This window comes from Eutrigla gurnardus, assembly GCF_963514095.1.
Source record: "Eutrigla gurnardus genome assembly, chromosome: 20".
Lineage (NCBI taxonomy): Eukaryota > Metazoa > Chordata > Actinopteri > Perciformes > Triglidae > Eutrigla > Eutrigla gurnardus.
In genome coordinates, this window is record NC_139931.1 from 3,507,149 (window position 1) to 3,526,784 (window position 19,636).

Sequence of the window (19,636 nt, forward strand, 5' to 3'; positions counted from 1 at the left end):
GTCATCCAATACCGCTTCACCAGTATTCTTTCAGGTGATGACGATGTGTGAGCAAGATCATGATATATGTTGCCATGTTTTTATTTTTGGTAGCCTTCCATTACTATGTCGTAGCCGATAGCATCAGCTAACAACAAACACAAACGGATGTGACTAAAGTGCTTATATTGCTCTACACTGCCTGTAAAAGGCAAGAGGGCGTGTTCGGGACGTCCACCATGGGCGATGACAACGCTCGGTCAAAGTCGCTCTCCGGGAGCTCCTCAAAATGGCCGAACAACATGGAAGCCTCCTGAGCACTAACCCGTCCAATTTCAATACAAATATAAAATCCTTTATACACATATGAGCGCCTATGTATGAATGAAGATATTGATTTTAGCTAATAAATTACTTTACTGTACCTTTAATGACTTCCATATTAATATTTGACAGTATTTACCCCAAAACACGCTAAAAAAGTGTTATGTTGTTTTTGCAAAAATGTCCATTAAAGTGAAAGGTTGCCCAAATAGTTTGAGCTGCTGTTCCAGAATACCAAACTGATCCGAGTCCTGCTGGAAGGTCCTGCAGGGTCACAGCCGCCCTGCCTCTCGGGATTAGCTCAGCCACGCATCTTATTAAAACACCCAGTTCAGTCCTTCTGCACTCACATGAACCAGGTGCTCAAAGTTGGCCGCCTCGTAGCGTTGGCATCGTCTCACAGAGCATCCGAACACAGATGGATTCACGTGGAGGAGGCAGAGCTGGCGCGGGTCGCGGGGTACCATGTGACGTCACGGCTCATGTGTCACACTCGCGGTGTTCTGGCTCGCGATGTTCCTCACCTGCGTTTTCTGGTTGCCAGTTTTGGAAATTATCTGTTTTTCTGCAGCGAGGAGGAGGCCGCCGGCGACGGGCGAAGCAGAAGTGTCCCGTGTACGTGTGAAACGATGGCGGACGGCTTGAGGACAAAGCAAGGCACTAAATGACACCCTTTGAATGTAGAAGGGGATTGTTGAAGTGATAAGAAACACCGTTTTATATATGTAATAGAGGGTCACACCGTCTTCACTATCAGCCAATCAGGGTCCATTAGAGATTCAGCCTGAGTGTCCTGTCTCACCTTCACTGTCTGTCCCGCAGCATCACTAAAGACCTCCTCATCGATGTCCACGCTGTGGTCACAGATCGCCGCCGTGCTGCCTCCTAACGAGGAACAGTTTCCCCTGGAGTTCAGCGACACGGTGGAATCCAGCGTGGTGGAGATGCTGAAGCGGTGCAGGCGGCAGCTGTACGCCGACATGGCCAACACCAGCGGCGGCGGCGGCCGAGCACTCGACGCTCAGATCCTTCTGGATCTGGCGTGGGAGAAGCTCAACACCGGGACGTGGCGCCACGTGGACAAAGAGTGGAGGCGCGTTTACTCGTACGGCTGCCTGTTCAAAGTGGCCGCCGCGTGTCGAGGAGAGCCGTCGGCGGACGACGTCCTGCAGGCGGTGAGGACGTGTGACATGGGTTTGATCATGGGCGCCGCCGTCATGGACGATGTGCTTCAGGTGATCGTTGGGATGCTGCAAGGTGAACTCAGGAAATCCACGAAAACGGAAGAAAGTGAACACGCCGAGGTCAAGGTCAGTCCAAGGTCTTATATTTAAAATGCACATTTTTCTCACGTCTTCAGAACTGCTTTTAATGGGTGAGATTAATGTGATTATTTATATTTTAATTATTTATATGTAGTGTCTTTAAGAACCTTTAAAAGCGCTATATAAATAACATGTATTATTATTATTATAACAAGTGGTGTAAAACTGATTTGTAATGTGATGCTTTAATAAGATTTTAGTTTAATGCAACTTTTAAACATTTGTTCTAGACTTCTTGGGGCTTAAAACGACTCATTAAGCACATTATTATCAAATCATCATTATGATCAAATAAGATGTGAACTGCTGGTTTCATTTAGAAGACATCAAAAGCTATAAATAGAACGGAAATGTTGTTTTAATGTGGGGCAGCTGCACATCCTCATTTCAAAGTTTGCAACCAACTAAAACCCACGAGGACTTTTCACAATAAGCTCCTCTGAAGGTTCAGACAAGTGTTTCCTTTCTCGCCCCTTCATCTTGTCGCACTCCATCAGACGTCTCCGACGGTAACGGGCAACAAGCGCTCAAATGTCACATCGCTTTGTTTTGGATGCCGTCAACACGGGGAGTTTGGAGCGAGAGTGAGTTTAGCAGGATTGTTCACACTTCTGCCTCTAAAAACACTAAAACATTCAAACAGCTAACTAGCCTCGTTTATTGGCTCTTTGAGCGAAACTAACCATTTTGATTATACTTTAAACTGCCCGTTATTTCTCAGTTAATCAGGTCAATTAATTGTCATTAAGTGGTGAGAAATTCACTGAAGTCCCGTGGAGATATCTTCAAAAACCTGCAGGAACGGTCCAAAGTCGAATCATTGATTTCACTATCAAGGAAATCACAAATCAGCAAACAGCTGATATGGATACAAAGACACGCTGGTGTTCTTGATGAGTTGAATTGACGACGCCTTGTTTTTTGAAGAGAATGAAGCTGGAGCGCCCACACGTTCCCGTGATCAGAGAGGAGTTGGCGGTTCCCAGAATAAAGTGTCCGTCGCTGGAGACCTTCAACACAGACTACCTGCTCCCACTGAAACCAGTGGTGTTAGAGGGCATCATCCAGCACTGGCCCGCCTTCCACCAACACCCCTGGAGGTCTGTACACTTCATGTTCACCTTAAAATAATAAGAATAGTGAGAAATTCACCAGATGGAGAGACTCGGATTAAAAAGACTTATACTATGCAAGATGGAAAAAATGGTTGGTGTTCATGTTGTCATCCATGAACCCCCACCTTACTTTTATTTTCTGGTCTCACAATTGCTCTGTTTGATGGAGTTTAATCCCAGACGCTCTTCTTATCTCTGTAGTTTAAGGACAGGAAACTTGGAGCACCCCAGGGTTGCAACATGTGCTCCGTTTGTGAGTTTCACACTTAATTGCCTTCAAATGAGGAAACCACATGAACTTAATTGAAGTCCAAACATCCCTTAATCCCCGTCTCTCGTCTGCCATCACACTCTCACACCTCTCCGTTTAACGCCATCCCTCACCGTCCTCCCCCTCGCCGCCGGCTCCCGACAGCTGACTCTTCACTCTGGCGTCTGACACACGGCGGCGGGGTGGGAGGACATCCTGTTGTAGTACAACGGATGTTTAATTCATGAATCCCCTTCCTCCACCAAGCATAGAGTACCTGAGGGCGGTGGCCGGCTGCCGGACGGTTCCCGTGGAGGTGGGCTCCCGGTACACGGACGAGGAATGGTCCCAGACGCTGCTCACGGTCAACCAGTTCATCGACCGCTACATTTTACACAAAGTGAGCGCGTCCTCGTCTGCTGAAATATCTCATCACGGCGTCGTTAATATCCGATTTGTGACCCGGTGTTTTCCATTTCATTCAGGATGGAGTGAAAGCTTCGGGTTATCTCGCTCAACACCAGCTTTTCGATCAGGTAATCACAACATGATTATGGAAATAATAGTCTATTATTTTGTTTCCCGCATTTATTATTCAGTTTATATTTTCCTTTTATTTCCAGCCGTCATCCTCCCATCACACTGCTTTCAACAGTATTGACTTTTTAGCCCTAATTTTATCGTAAAAGTCAATAAATTGTCTGGATTGAACTTTAGAAAAAGGCCAAGATCAAAGTTATGTGTTTATGTATTTATATAGTTGTTTGATAGAAGAGAGGCCGAATGCTGAAATCTGATCATCCAGCTCATCATACGTTCATTATATGTGACGAGGAACTGACTTAACTCATATTATTAGCTGTAAAATTTTCCTTTAGATAATTAACACTGATCTTTTCTAATGAATGATTATTTAATGTCTTACTATTAATTAGAATAATGACCAAAGGGGGTATTATGTGCATTATTAGTACACAATGTCGCTGTACTATGATCTGAATCATTTGAAAGCTAAATATTGGAGTCTCTACTATTTTAATTACATTTTCTAATAAAGGAAGCCTAAAGTTTTCCACCCAATGTATTATAGTTCATCCTCAGGGGACCACGAATGTCTGCAAAGTCCGGCCCAAACTGGAAAATGTCAAATAAATAGAAGAAGAGAAAGGAATGTTGCGGTTAGAAACAAGGTTGTATAATTAAGATCATCCTTAACGGTCTCCTGGTGTGACTCTGTTTGCTCCACGTTGCCGTAGATACCAGAGCTGAAGGAAGACATCCGCCCTCCTGATTACTGTTGCCTCGGCGACGGAGACGAGGACGACATGACGGTAAACGCCTGGTTCGGGCCCGGCGGTACCGTGTCCCCTCTTCACCAGGACCCCCAGCAGAACTTCCTGGCTCAGGTGACGACATCAACTCGATGAATCCAGGTAGTGAGAACGGTCACATGGTCGCCGTGCGTTCACCACACGGGACGCTTCCCTTTATTTCTACACCAGGTGGTGGGAAGCAAATACATCCGCCTGTATTCCCCGGAGGACACAGACAAGCTGTACCCTCATCAATCACAGCTCCTTCACAACACCAGTCAGGTGGGTTGACGGTCCACAGAGATAGCACACGTCGAGCCTGCAAATATGTGCAGCTTTCTTTTTTTGACACTTCCTGCCGGCTTTTTTTTTCCGCTGCAGGTTGAGGCGGAGAATCCAGACGTGGAGCGCTTCCCGGAGTTTGCCAAGGCTCCGTATCAGGAATGTGTGCTGCAGCCCGGAGACGTGCTCTTCATCCCCGTCCAACACTGGCACTACGTCCGATCCCTGGAGCTCAGCTTCTCCGTCAGCTTCTGGTGGTCATGACTGAAAAATAAAATTTAAAAAGTTATTTTTGAAGAGTAAAATCAGCTCGTTTTCTGCTTCTGTGGAGGGAAAATCAATTTGGAGTTTTTAACTAATGCGAGGCTAATTCCCATTAATCTTGGGACAACCGCTGATCACACAAACCTTTGATCCGTGAGCGATGAACACACACTGCTGAGTGATTAGTTTAATTGTGCTGCTGATGATTGCAACAACATCTATTGTGTGGAAAGCGAACAGCAGGGGGGTGGAGGGGGGGGTGGAGGGGGGGGGGAGGCAAACGAGCAGTTAAAACTGTTTGTGCTCATTTCATCCTGCATATAATTACAGGGAGTTGTTAGTCATCTCATTTGATAGGATGTTTTTCTTTTCAAATTGGCATATTTAATTGTGTTCTCAACCTTATTCCTACGACTATCCTCAGATGTATGATCTCCATAATTCATGGAAATGAGGCAAGTCTTCAAATTTAATAACCCAGCGAGCTACAGGTACGCGGTAATAAACGCGTCCCTTTGGTTAAACTGACAGTCGCAGGCAATCAGGCAGGTCACAGATGAATATTAATAAATGGAATGGATTAATCCCCTGGGCACAGACAGACTTTGAAATTAAAAGTGTCTCATTGGTTAAGTACCGACAGTCGAGCACCAAAAACACACACCTGACTGTGAAGACGGCAGCACCTCGTTTCACACGTCAGACCTGGAACGAGCCCGGGTCACGTGACCCGACGGGCCGTTTCAATCAAAGCCAATTATTAGAAACCGTGGAATATGTGAGGATGCAAAAGAAATGGATGGAAACATTTGATCTGTTTTTTTGTTTTGTTCAACAAGAAAATGGAATTAAATTGATTTAAAACATTCGTGAGAAATTAAAAGAAATGTCTAAAACTATATATTAATGTGGCAAAAACAAACGTTTGCTGAAAATATAAAACAGTGGGTTTAAATATGTCTAACATGTTAAAGTCAGACTAATATAATATATAATAAGAATACTATCATACAGAGATCTTCAACAGGGGGTCCCCGAAATGATTTTTTTCTTCCAAAAATTTAAATATGTCCAAAAATCCACCTTAACATGAATTCAACCTATATTAAGCAAATATAAATCTTCCTGTTTGTTTAATATTATGTTGTTTATTGTGATGTAGAAATGCCAATATACAACAATTACTATTTTAATGGCTTAACATTGTATACATCCATCATTACACTGTTATACATGGCACTACACATTGTTATTGGCCCGGTGTAATAAGGAACACCGTTGTATTCGATATGTAATAAGGGGTCCCTCCCCTGGGTCAATATAAGCCACGGGGCCCTGAAGACCTCTGCTATAATATAATAATATAGATTTACTTGCAGGTTCCATGATGATACAATAGGTCACGTTTTCATTCCTTCCTTGTGATTTGGGTGAATCGGCCGTGTAGCCGAGCTGAGTTCAGGTAATAGACTCATCCCAACCTAGTTACTTCCCTTACAAGGTTATCTAAACCAATAATATGAAGCCGGCCGCTTTAATTCTGTGAGTAAACGCTGTGGACTCCACTTTAGCTCATCAGCGGCTCCGTCGTGGTCAAGTACGTGGCACAATTGACTGAAGATCACACAGAACTGCTTACTCTCATTATAATGTAATCAATACTCAATTACCAGCGAGGTAATGTGGGACCTCTGGGCCTGTAACCCCTCCCTCCTCCTCCTCCTGCTGCTCCTCTTTTGATTAATGGCCTCATAGATCTTCAAATAAGTCCGGCCAATCAGGATTAAAATCAGCAGATTTATCTTGTTTTGTGGAGCAAGAAACTGGAGGAAACGGGTGTAAAAGAGCAGCAGCTCCAGGTGACTCACACACTGGAATTTAGAGGAATCAAATTCACCAGAAGCTCCTCAATGAGTCTGTAAAGGTCAAAAGCAACCTAATATTCCTCTGCATTAATATGTATTTATAGATCAAACCTTTTATCTCAGTGTGCAAATAATACAGATGATATTTCTGCTCTGCATTTGCAAAATAAATCTCTAGGGAAAAAAGTATTAAACTTTATTTATAAAGAATCCCAAAGTTGACAAAGACGATATGCAACATTTACAAAACAAACAATTTAATTTATTAGTTAACACAGCATTATGTCATCCTGACAAACTATGAAAAGTAACGGCTTCAGATATTTAAGCTCAACAACGTGACACGGCGGCGCCTTTAAGAGCAAACCTGAGCAGGAAGTGAACAAGTAGAATAAGGCGGTTATTTATAAAATCCTAAAAATAATGTTAATGATCGACGATGATGCTGTCAGGTTATTGGGACAGACTGTGCCGGGTCTAATCCAGGCTGACGGATAAACATGTGAATATATATGAGCTAGAGATTTTAAAATAAGCCCTCATGGGATAAAAAGGTGCAGGATTTTTTAAAAGCTTTATCTATTTAGGCAGCTGGTTTTCATCCAAGAGGCTCGTTCAGGTCTGAGTTTAGGTATTTATGTTATAGGGTTGTTATTACAGGAGGAGGTGGGGGCAAATGAGCCATTCACATGGGTGTGAACGGGTCACCTGACTGCCGTTGAGCCAACCATGTGACTTCGTTGTGGGTCACATGAGTGTGGATGCTTGTTTTTTTTCCCGTTCCTCCTTCTTTTCTAATATTCCGGCAGGTCTGCGGGGAGGTTCTGCATCCGCTCCACCACGAAGAAGCAGAGCGTCCCCGTGAAGCCGAGGACGACCAACATCAGGAGCTGCCACTTCAGCAGCAGGTAGCCGCTGTAGAAGAACGCCATCGCTGCAAACACAGACTGACAGAGGAGGAGGAGACGTTTCAGAGTCTGAGTCTCATTGTTTGAGCAATTCATTAACAATGTTTATTAGGTCCTTTATTATGAGCTATTCTTATATGCATCCATATTGCTCTTCAGTTAACATTGTAATAAAGTGCAGATAAAATCACATTTAGTCTCCTTTTTCTAGTCAAAATGTCCGTTTATAGTTTTTTATACAAACTGCTCCACGTTGGACATAAAGCTCATATATTCACACCGACATATATGAACTATATTTAAATTAAATGTGATAATCTAAAGAAGGGGCCCTCATCGAACTTTTTGATTTGATTTATGACGTATTTTATGTCATGTGATTATTGTACTTTGTATTCGAGGAAACTAAAGATCAATATTTAATTGTATTCAAATTTGAAAACTGGAGATCGTCATAATGAAACAAAAAAAAATCAAGTATAATTTCTCTCTTAGTTTCCTGTAAGAAAGCAGGACCGGTGATTTAAAGAGACAAAAACAAACGCTGGTTAATTTTCAGTCTCACAAAGTCTTGGGTTTCTTCCTGCAGACGGATGTTACAGCAGAGACAAACGTGGCTCTGCTTCCTTTTTTAACGGAGCTCCGACTGAATCCATTTCATACCTGACGAGGCAACATTTTAACCCGGCTTTGCTCGGGCTCCCCTAACAACGCCGGAGAATTGGCACCTCGGGATTACCTGGATGAATTTGAAGATGGCGAACGCGGGCGTGCTGTGTTCGGCATAAACGCAGCCTAATATGCTGTAGAGCTGCGTGTTGAAACAGCTGTCCCCGAGTCCCAGCAAGAAGCTGCACAGCAGGGCGATGGACACGCTGGGGGACAACACAAAGGCTTATTGTGTTATTGTGTTTACTCCTCTATTGTTCTGTTATTAAACTCTTAGATACCTCGGAGCCAGGAAGGGTTTCATCTGCGTGGTGGTATTAAAAACGACCGGGGCGTCGTCGGGGATGTTGAGGAAGATCAGATAGACGGCGATGAAGTGGACGACCATCCCCAGAAACACCACCGACGTCCGTCTGAAGCGGTTGTTCTTGCACAACAACCCAAACAAGCCTCCGCCTGACCAGAGAGGACACGTTTATGGATGCAGTGACTTCTAGTCCTCCGACAGAGGAACGATAACTTACCCACGATCTCCCCAACGCCGACCACGATGCCGGAGATCCCGATCAGGCCTTTAGCCGCCTTTCCGAACTGCGTGGTAGCTCCGATGCACGTCCCATACACGCCGCTGTAGAAGCACAGCTCCAGGCCTGCAGGAGACAGAAGGAGTTGCTAGGAGCTGCGAGGCTGAGAACATGAACACATGAACTCATGAACTCATGAACTCATGAACACGACCTCCGAGAGACTCACCGCTGTACGCCATGCAGGGACTCAGCAGCAGGATCGTCTTCGTCTTCAGAAGCTGCAGGATGGTGTCTGAACGGGACCACAACCAAACTACACATTACAAAGATAACAAATGAGCTGAGATAAAAATGTAGACTTTAACGCCCAATTATCCCCTGACATTTCAAGTCCAACGCAGAAAAAAGACGGGACAATATTCTGCCGTGATAAGCCAAAAATCTCTATATTCGGCTTTTCTCTGGAGAACACCCGAGGGAGAGATTCAGGCCTTAGTAAGTCTACGTGCACACAAGTCTACAAGCACACAAGTCTACACACAAGTCTACAAGCAAACAAGTCTACATGCACACAAGTCTACAAGCACATAAGTCTACATGCACACAAGTCTACAAGCACACGAGTCTACACACAAGTCTACATGCACACGAGTCTACATACAAGTCTACAAGCACACAAGTCTACAAGCACACAAGTCTACATGCACACAAGTCTACAAGCACACAAGTCTACATGAACACAAGTCTACATGCACACAAGTCTACAAGCACACAAGTCTACATGCACACAAGTCTACACGCACACAAGTCTACATGCACACAAGTCTACAAGCACACGAGTCTACACACAAGTCTACAAGCACACAAGTCTACAAGCACACAAGTCTACATGCACACAAGTCTACAAGCACACGAGTCTACACACAAGTCTACATGCACACAAGTCTACAAGCACACAAGTCTACATGAACACAAGTCTACAAGCACACAAGTCTACAAGCACACAAGTCTACAAGCACACAAGTCTACATGCACACAAGTCTACAAGCACACGAGTCTACACACAAGTCTACATGCACACAAGTCTACAAGCACACAAGTCTACAAGCACACAAGTCTACAAGCACACGAGTCTCCATGCAGGACAAACAGAGATGCGATCAGAACAACTTCAGCCTTGTGTTGACAAACAGAGATAGAATCAGAAACAGGCCGTTTTCTGTGTACTCTCTTGTAATGCTGGAAGATTTCTATCTCGTAAAATACATTTTCACTGGAAGTAAAACAAAACCGCCTGCTAGTTCAGGACTAAGAGCAGTGAAGCGTGGAGGTGACCGGCAGGATGCCAAATAACTGAGAGCGGGAAGGGAAATAAAAAAGATGTCTTCAGAGGCTTTTTACCGGTATGGAATATTTAGTGAAACATCACAAATAGAAATGAACACTTTAAAAGTCAGTCTCGCGTTTAGCATGTGCATTTCTACCTCAGCTTTTTATATAGCATTTTTATAGATGTTCATGGTCTCCAGAAGATGAATTATTTTTCTTTTTTGGTTATCCTCTGACTCTTTGTGTAGCGACACCTGCAGGTTAAAGATTTCACAGTAAAGTACGCCAACATCAACTGGGTGAATAGGACATTCATTGTTCCCAGATGATGAACCCTAAAGACTTTGATGCCTCAGTTTTCGGCCTTTTTTTCCATGAAACCAGAAATATTTACCAGCTGTGAGCACCTCCTCAATGTCTTTTTCATGTTGCATCATGGGAGAATTAAGGACCAATGGTTTAGTATGAGTACTGTCTAAATTTCATACTTACTGAAATCTGACTTGGCGTCCTGCAGCGCCGTGTTTGCTCGGTCCTTGAACCTGAACAACACAGGAGAGAATAAATCAACTTTAAATTAACCAACAGAAAGAAACTGCTGCACACAACAGAAAAACCCTTCAAATGCCAAACGGGTGATTTACAAATTAAAGACATCAACGACGGCTCCCTGTAGGATTCTCTGTTCTGTTGGTAGCATCGTAGACCCGTCTGGACCAAACACTTTCTAAACACAAACTGCTGCCACGAGACCGAACAGAAACCGGCTTAGAGACGCCACATTCTCATCGGTCTCATCGTGTTTCTGATTTTCACAGTTAAAAAGCTTGTTTTTTTTACACATTCTTCTCCCATCTCATGACTTTGAGTCGGACTTTGTCCAGATTCCCGTTTAAATCACGTTGAAGGGGCCGCGTCTGGAGGACGTGGCGTCTTTAACCGCCATCGCTCTCAAAGAGAACGCCGCCACAAATCTGCCTGATTGCACCTCGACTCGTAGTCCGTCAAACACAACGATGTGCAGGAAAACACTCCGTCATCTCCACTGAAGGACAAGAGGGAAGGCATCTCAAAAGAATCTTCAAGGTGGGTTATTTAAAAAAAAATACTTTTTCAAACTAAATGGATGGAAGGTCAATTTTTTGCCCCTAAAGTTGGAATCATTTGCAAATATCTTGTGTTTTATAGCCAACAAATGTTATGCATGAATTCATTTCACTAATTGGGACACATAATGTAATCGTTAGAAGTGATGACTGATGCATTTAAATAGGAATAAACAGAGGATTGTGTCTGAAAAGAAAATATATCGTGTATATTTGTAAATGTTGCATGAATCTACTATTTCACTCTCTATTCATCACTTGAGATTCTTAACTTCTCTGTCCTTTTTTTAAGTGGCGGTTCAGACATTTTCATCCACTCCGAGTGATTTCTGACGAGGTGTAATTATTTTCTAGGACGTTTCATTTACATGACGCGAGCCGAGAGCAGCGACTGCCCTTCCTCTTCGAAGAGCAGCTCCTCTTCGTGATGACTCTTCCTCAACACCAGGAAGCTGAGCGTGCCGAGCACGGAGGCCACCAGCAAGGACAGGAAAATGTTCCTCCTGCTGCCGTCTGAGAGAGGAAGATTAGAAACAAACCGCTTAATGAAAAGATGTATTAACAACACGAAGCATATTCAGAAGAAGCGACTCATATAATCCACTTCTGCTTTCATCGTGATGCTTCTATACTTACTGGAGCTTCACCCCACCTGATATCTCTGTTTTCCCGTTCCAGTCGAAGTAAATGTAAAGATTTCCAAACAGCATGCTGGGAATCAGATGAAACGGGGAAATCAGTTTTATCTTTGCCTCATGAAACCTATTTTGAAATTATCTCTGTAATTCCACTTGGACGTCCATTTAGTAGCTGTTTGGGGAGTTTTGAATCGTATCATGTGATCTTCGTCAGCGGGCGGAATTTGCTCTGGGTCATGGAATTATAAAGCCGGGGTATGATGTGACATTGGAGAAATCAGCAAGAGCACACTGGATTTTTAAAATGATCCAACCGTTAAACCAGCAATGTCAACCCCTCCCTCCGCAAAATGATCATCACCAACATAAACAACCACAGATACCACGGGATCCTTCTTTTTTATGTATTTATTTCTGTTGGAATGACATCAGAATTAAAAAAAGAAAGTATTCTGCACCATCTTGCTCATTTTGATGGAGGCCTTGAGCAACTCTGACGTTCACAATAGGCTATTCACCTCTTCTTTGATATATTTTGTGTTCATTTTGAGTACTAGTGATGCAGCAATACATGTCATTGTCTTGAGTTGTACGCCCAGTTTGTTTTCCCCTTTATTTTATTTTCTATTTTCATTTTGTCATACTTTCTTACTCCTGGTTTTTGTCTCTTTGTACCTGGAAAAAAACTCAATAAACATATTGTACAATAAGATAATAATAATAAGATAAGATATCCTTTATTCGTCCCGCAGTGGGGAAATTACAGCAGCAAGACAGTAAAGATAAGGATAATAAATAATAAACATGCATTAACAAGAAAGATATTAACACTAAGACTATATGAAGAAAGTAGTCCTAAATAAAGTAGAAAAACAAGAAAATAAGTATTCTGAATAAACGACCCATCCTAGCTTTAAAGATGAAGATCATGTGATATGATTGAAAGCCTGCGTGTGTCGTGTGACCCCGTGATGACCTTTGCAGGCCCGAGGAGGACTCCGCTGCGACGGCGCCCTTAAACAAACATTTACTTGTGTGTGTCCTACAAGCTTCATGTGACTCAAACCTCTGGAAGCTTTCATTAACGTGATCCCTTGAGGACAAGCAGAGGATTTACAAAAAGAAAAAACGGCGCGGTGCTTTCTGAGACGCCGTCTGAGAAATCAGGTTTGACAGACGGAAACAGCTCACCGACTTTCTAAACTCAATCATCTGCATTCCTGCCTTTGAGGATGCTTCTTTGTTCTTTGTTTTTAAAAGCTATTTATTTCCCTTTCCTGTGGTTGAACGGGGCAGTCCTATAAACGCTGTGATCTATTTCTGTCTTTAATTACATATCACCTCAACTTATGAAATGGAGATGAGCAATTAGTCCGTTGCCGAAGCCTCGGCGCGGGAAAACGGGGGGTTATCCATACAAGATAACGGTGTTTGGTATGTTTGTCTGCAGGCTACGACAAACTGCTTCAGAAGTTTATTGGATCACCACTGTCAGCTGACAGCCAATGTAATTATGATACTAATTCAATTTGCATATTTTAACAAATACCAATGATTGTCCGGGTCGAATACGACCAAAGAAACGGCTCACCTGCAGGACTTTTTTTATAGTGTGCAGAGGAACTAATGACTCACTGACAGATCTGGCAATTTGTAACAAGATTTATTAAATACATTCTAAAATAAAGCATACCGTCACATCCTGTCAGGCTAAAAATACAAAGTCGACAGGATTTTGGCTGCCGTGTCTTTGATCGACTGGAATAGTTGCATCAAACAAAAACATTCAAAAAACTGCGTTTTATACGCTGAATGCAACGATGGGAAGATGTTTGCAACATCAGGTTGGTTTCAGATACAAAATGAATGTATGAATATTAAAATGAGGCTGCATACCTGCACTGGAGAAGAGCCCAGAACATCCCCGTGTTCCTGTTGATGGTGGACGCTTCAGAGTTTTCCACCAGGAAGTGTCCTTGAGCCGTCCACAGCACTGCAGGACGCCAGGAAGAGGAGCAATCAGTTAATCGAGCACACAAAGTGAAACATTATCGTTGTGTGTTGTTGTAACCACAGAGTCGCCTCAGGCAGGATCAGAATTCATCACCGTGCAGTGATTTGAAGCATTAAAAACAGCCCTGAATAATTATTCCCTTTAGCTGCTCATCTGGACGTCCACCAAACATCTGCAGGGAAGTCAAAGAGCGGCTTTATTTACAGAAACGGCTCCTAACTTATTTAACGTCTAATTTGGGATTCACTGCTTATATGATTATGTGTGATTAAACAGAGTCTGAATGGACTGCAAGAAACACGGGGACCAAGCTGAAGGACAAAAAAAGAGAATGTAAAATGAATTATATACACACACACAGGCATACAAATTAAGGTTGATTGATTAATCTATATTTTGATGACTGATTGATTACACCTGTCTGTTTTCAAGCAGAAGTTCCAAAACTTATCCCAGTTTCAACTTGTCAAATGTAAAGATTTGGTGCTTTTTTTCTCTCATATCTGGTAGTCTTCTGGTTTTGGAGACAAAAAAAGACGTCACCTTCAGCTCTGTGGATGTGTTATAATGTCTGTCAAAACCCGTCAGATTAATTGTCATGAACATAATAGTTACAACCCTCCTATAAGCAAAAAAAAGCAAGATAAAACTCCATATATGCTCTTAAATTCGAGTACATGTGATAAATAATACAAATAAAATATCTTTATTCGCATTTTTTGACGCAGGATTCATTCGGCATCAGTAGGTTTACGATACTAGACAAAGCTCCAGAACCAAAAAAGAGAGTTCAATGAAAATGTTATCCTCGAAGGTTTCCAAACCACTGCCTTGCCAATAAGCGGCATGCTGGTGCAAACATTTCAAAAAGGTCACAGTGGCAGCTTCACTCTGTAAAAGAAATGTCACACGTTGGGACTTACTGGCCGCTCCGACGCCGATCAGCACCGAGGTCAGATAGAAGGACCAGGTCGCCGGGACGATGAACACGGAGATGTAGCCGCTGCACAGAGGAGGAGCGGGGAGAACGGCGGTGAGCTTTGTCCGCATCCTGGGGATGTGGTTACCATGACAACGGCTTACCTGTAAAGCACGCCGCTCAGGAACATGGAAATCTTCGGTCCGATGACGGCGACCACCGTCGGTGCGAGTAAATTGGCGAAGGAGAAGACGCCGTAGATGATTCCAAGACTGTGAGGGAGGCGGAGAAAGATCACCAGTCAAGTTTGATTAAATTAAATTAAAATGTGTTGTTTGTGCAACCTGAACCCACCTGTGGTACCCGCTGCCAGTGAACGTCTCATTCTGCAGGCTTTTCACCACAGTTTGCTGCAAAAACGGAGATGAAAAGTTAGAAAGGTCACACTGGGTCATAACTGTGGCCTGGAGTCACCCATCCGGTCTGGTGACGTCACTGCCCGTTGGAGGGAATTAGAAACACGAGGTGCGCCTGACACTTGTTTCCTGCAGCATTAGTCTGGACTTCTTCTCTGGATTCAAACTTTTAGTGGAAAAACCTGCAAACAAGTTGATCGATTTCTGTTTTTTTTGTTTTTTTTGTTTTTGCATTTAGATGTTGAGTTATATGTTAATAAATATGCAATAAACGAGAAATAGTTTGTGTTGATTTGATTTGTAGTTGCGCGTAACAGTTCCAGATGTGCGTAAAAAAAGTGTTTTTCATGCGTTTTGACAGAGTTGAGGAGATCTTTTCCATCACAGCTGTCCGTCTTCGACAGACTTCCTGCCAACACGCTCTTTACGACAGGAAACTGAGGCTCGGACGTGTAAAAACACCGTAATAAAACTCACCTCCACGTTGCCGCAGGTGGTGAAGGCGGTGAAAATGAAGAGGAATCCAACACCCAGGATCACCACGTTGAACGTCCGTCTGTCTGCCATGCTGTGTGCTTACTCCTCCTGCCAATAAGACATTGCTAAACGTACTGCTAATGTCCAACCGTCCACTCATCGAGACGTCTAGGAATCATTTTGGCCCGGATGAATCCATTAGAAGTGTTTGGCTTCGGTTTAATGGAGAAGCTGCAGGAATGAAGCGCAGAGGAGCAGCGGGAGTCTGAGGGACGCACGCAGATACAGCGCAGCTGTTATAAGGACACTTCCCGGCGATCAGGAGCACGCACGACAACTTGTGACTTTAATTACAAGCAACTTTCTCTTTTTTTCCCCTGCAGACTTCCTTCTTCTGCTTCTGTTTCCCTCACGCTTTCTTCTTCTTCTTCTTTCCATTTTGCGGTGATTTACACTCATTCAGCTTTGCTGCCTTCCAGAGGAAACCAGGAGGAAAATGTTTCCATGAGAAACAGTGCTTGGACAGCTTTCAGTAGCAGAGGAGTCACAAGTACATACTAGTGTTCAAAAAGTCTCTGGTAGAAGGACTGGGGGAAAGTACAGGCTCTGAAATGTACTCAAAGTAGAAAGTAAAAAGTATCACTATGAAGCACATTTCTACTGGCTAACTATCTCACGTCAAATTAATCATTTTAAAAATGTCTATCACTCCCCTCAAATGCATCAAAACTACAGTAACTTGTAGCAGATTCAAATTAATAACACAAAATGTGATCCGCAAATGCTAATGTATTATTACACATTCATATAACAACATCAGACTTGGTAAAATTCCAAGTATTTTTTGTTTATTTCTCATGATAAACATCTGGCCCATCCCACATGGGTTTACAATACACTGTCATTTTTTTTTTAAACTTACTTTAAATATTTCCTTAAATATAAGACCAAAAATGAATGAATAAGTACTACTATATTCTTTCAAATACAATTTTAATGCACACTGATGCATAACAAACCCACACTGCTCTCAGTGCGTAGGATGGATTAAATCATGACATGAAGGCTGCTATTGACAATAAATCAAGGTATTTGATAGAGTACACAAGTAAATTAGCATCCTGGTGACGGCTGGTATATCGACCATAATGAGGCTAGATGCTTACTGTGATCCTGTTGTCTTGAAAAGGGAGTTCCCCACGGATCTATTTTAGGTCCTCTGCACTCTCTATTATACTTTATATTAAAGTGAAACACAACAAACCAAAACAGTTTTCTTTTCATGCACTGGTTTATGCACAGTTCTGGGGCTGCACGGTGGTGTAGTGGGTAGCACTGTCGCCTCACACTGTCGCGAGAGGGTCCCGGGATCAATTCCCGGGTCTGGTTCCTTCTGTGTGGAGTTTGCATGTTCTCCCCGTGTAAGCGTGGGTTCTCTCCGGGTTCTCCGGCTTCCTCCCACAGTCCAAAGACATGCAGGATGGGGATAGGTTGATGACTCTAAATGTCCCGTAGGTGTGAATGTCAGCGTGAATGGTTGTCTGTCTCTACATGTCGGCCCTGTGATAGACTGGTTACCTGTCCAGGTGTACCCTGCCTTCGCCCAATGACAGCTGGGATCGGCTCCAGGCCCCCCGCGACCCTGAATACAGGATAAGTGGAGGACGATGGATACAAGACGATGGATGGATGGTCTGAGATGGGGTTCAATTGAGATTCAATAAAATGTCTTCCTTCAGACCGGTACAAAGAAAACACTTCATGCACACTTAAACACGATGTGTTTTTCTTTTAACCTATTCACCTATAAATGTATAACCTTCACTATGGATTTCTTTTTCATAAGCGTTTTCTCAAAACCTCAGACTCTGAGACAGAAATCTCCACTTCAATAACACTTACATATCAAACGATCCACTTTCCTTCCCGTCTATATTCTGAAGGTTGAAGGGATTTGTAGAAGAAGAATTCCTATATTGAATGATTTAAGTTTTCTTTTTGATAATTACTGTCTCCATTTTTCTTCACTATTCAAAGCATTTAATGCAGTTTTTCTTCGGATGTTGACAGTAAAACAATTAGAAGTCTGCATAGAAAATAATACTTATCATTTCTCTAACATTATCTCACTGCAGACACTAAAGGTTTTGTTTATTTAGCCAAATAATCTATTTTAACAACTATGCCAATCTAGATTGTCTTGTTCTCTAAAGCAGAATAGTGAGTCATTGATTGTTGCAGATAAGCCACAGTGATTTATTTATTGTGCTACATAATAATTCACCTGTATTAGACATTTGAACAACAGTAAAGATTAATCATGAACTCTGCATCTTCCTAAAATTAAATCAATACAATTTAACAAACTTGGACACTAAATAATGGTTTTGTTGGAAGTCTTGATGAGCTGTGGGAGGAGCCACAGCCTCACCTGTGCTGAGTCAACGACACAGGTGAACTCAATCTGCCCCTGAATCAGTGCTCTTATAAGTAGGAGGAGAAAACATTTCTCTGTTTGCACTCTGACCAAGCAGAATGATGCTGGAGGGGAAATGGACATGACAAAATAAAGTCCCTTTTTGGTGGATCTGCTAGCTTGTTGTCGCTAATTCTGGTGCTCCTATAGACTGCAGCCCTCACCAATTAGATTACACCTAATACTTCAAAGAAGTCACTGGTTTCTAAGCAGTCGGGTCAAATCAAACACAGCTTTACCCCTCGGATTTAGATGATGAAGAATATTTTCCACCACTTGTTACTGTTCAGTGTATAATGTAAAAAAAAAAGTCCATTGCACTGTTAGACAAAGTGCTTCACAATTAATAAAACCCACGTCTGAGTCAGCGATATGATTTTCAGCATGTGATTATGAAAGTAATTTCAGTCTTATTGATTGAATTTCATGACTACGGTCTTTTAGGAATCCTTCAAAAACGGTAGTTATAGTCCCACGCCTGTGGCTCTCGCATGATGAGAACCATAAAACAATGGTGACTACAATGATCATAAAAGAGCTATTAGGACTTCATACCAAATTCACAGTCAAATTAGTTGCATTTAAAACAGTAGGACAAAGACAGTTTCAGAATTTATTATCAGGAGACAAGTGGGAGGCCTATAACGCATGAGGAGCTCGGATAATATGAGTCTGAAATTGTTCAACCTTCATATTAGATTCTTTTTTGTCTATTTTCCTATTTTTCATGCACAATTTTCAGATTATTACAATCAAGTGTAAACAAAAAGAGGTTAACGGTATGGTAATTAATCATCGTGCATAGCCTATATGAATTAAAACGTTTTTGAAAGGATTTCCACCACGTCCGGGACAAAGAGGGTTTTAATAGTGTTATCTCAAGGTGTCAAGGTTATTTAGCTAATTGTTAGAAATGTTTCATAGAATCCAATAGTTGGCGATAATGCATCATTTTAATTTTCCAAACATCAAACAATACGAAGAAGAAGAAAAACGTATCCAATAGCTATTGAGTGAAGTGCCACCTCTCGGTCTCTGCTCTTGCTGCCACAACTACAAAGACGTTTAGCAGGTCGAGAGCATGTCTTTCAGTCACTTCCGTGTTTGACAAAAAAATAATAATCACGTGTGTGCCTTAAACAGTTTTTACAATTATTAGAATTAACATATTTTATTTACATTTATAGGGCAACGTTAGCCTGCGTCATTATTCGGTTAATCATCAATTCAACCACTTTTGTAAAATTAAAATAAAAACAATGTATTTGCTGCTGCTGTTAGACTACGCATGCGCATTTCCATTCGGTCTTCCCGTGCCCTTTCTAACACAAAACTACAAATGTTTCACGTCGAAACGTCAAGTTAAGCAAAGCTACACTTGTGCCTTTTTTAAAACGTGTTTTTCCTTCGGTTTTATCCGCTGTCACACGGAAACGTGAG

At 42.4% G+C, this 19,636-nt stretch overlaps 2 protein-coding genes across 2 annotated transcripts; one reads left to right on the forward strand and one right to left on the reverse strand.

Annotated features, from left to right (window-relative positions):
• Positions 1–1,148: 1,148 nt before the first annotated feature.
• Positions 1,149–4,865, forward strand: kdm8 (lysine (K)-specific demethylase 8; the record flags this gene model as incomplete). Its single annotated transcript, XM_084036197.1, has 7 exons — positions 1,149–1,613; positions 2,556–2,728; positions 3,261–3,393; positions 3,479–3,529; positions 4,250–4,399; positions 4,496–4,588; positions 4,688–4,865. The coding sequence occupies 7 exons, from the start codon at positions 1,149–1,151 to the stop codon at positions 4,850–4,852; spliced, it is 1,230 nt and encodes a 409-aa protein (XP_083892323.1). The 3' UTR covers positions 4,853–4,865.
• Positions 4,866–7,504: 2,639 nt separating this feature from the next.
• Positions 7,505–16,111, reverse strand: LOC311030442 (UNC93-like protein MFSD11). The gene is made up of 13 exons (XM_084036196.1): positions 15,721–16,111; positions 15,182–15,237; positions 14,992–15,099; positions 14,832–14,911; positions 13,791–13,887; positions 11,909–11,967; positions 11,625–11,769; positions 10,643–10,692; positions 9,048–9,113; positions 8,819–8,944; positions 8,576–8,750; positions 8,365–8,500; positions 7,505–7,664 (listed from the first exon to the last, which is right to left on the reverse strand). The coding sequence occupies exons 1-13, from the start codon at positions 15,808–15,810 to the stop codon at positions 7,512–7,514; spliced, it is 1,341 nt and encodes a 446-aa protein (XP_083892322.1). The 5' UTR covers positions 15,811–16,111; the 3' UTR covers positions 7,505–7,511.
• Positions 16,112–19,636: the final 3,525 nt, after the last annotated feature.

What these genes read in the sequence shown, in the direction of transcription:
- LOC311030442 (XM_084036196.1), bottom strand. Translation starts at nt 15,810, where the DNA reads ATGGCAGACAGACGGACGTTCAACGTGGTGATCCTGGGTGTTGGATTC. An exon ending in CGGGAAAACAGAGATATCAG is followed by an intron (nt 11,770 to 11,908) that starts GTGGGGTGAAGC and finishes TTCCTCTCTCAG; the next exon opens with ACGGCAGCAGGAGGAACATT. An exon ending in TCCCTGCATGGCGTACAGCG is followed by an intron (nt 8,945 to 9,047) that starts GTGAGTCTCTCG and finishes TGTCTCCTGCAG; the next exon opens with GCCTGGAGCTGTGCTTCTAC.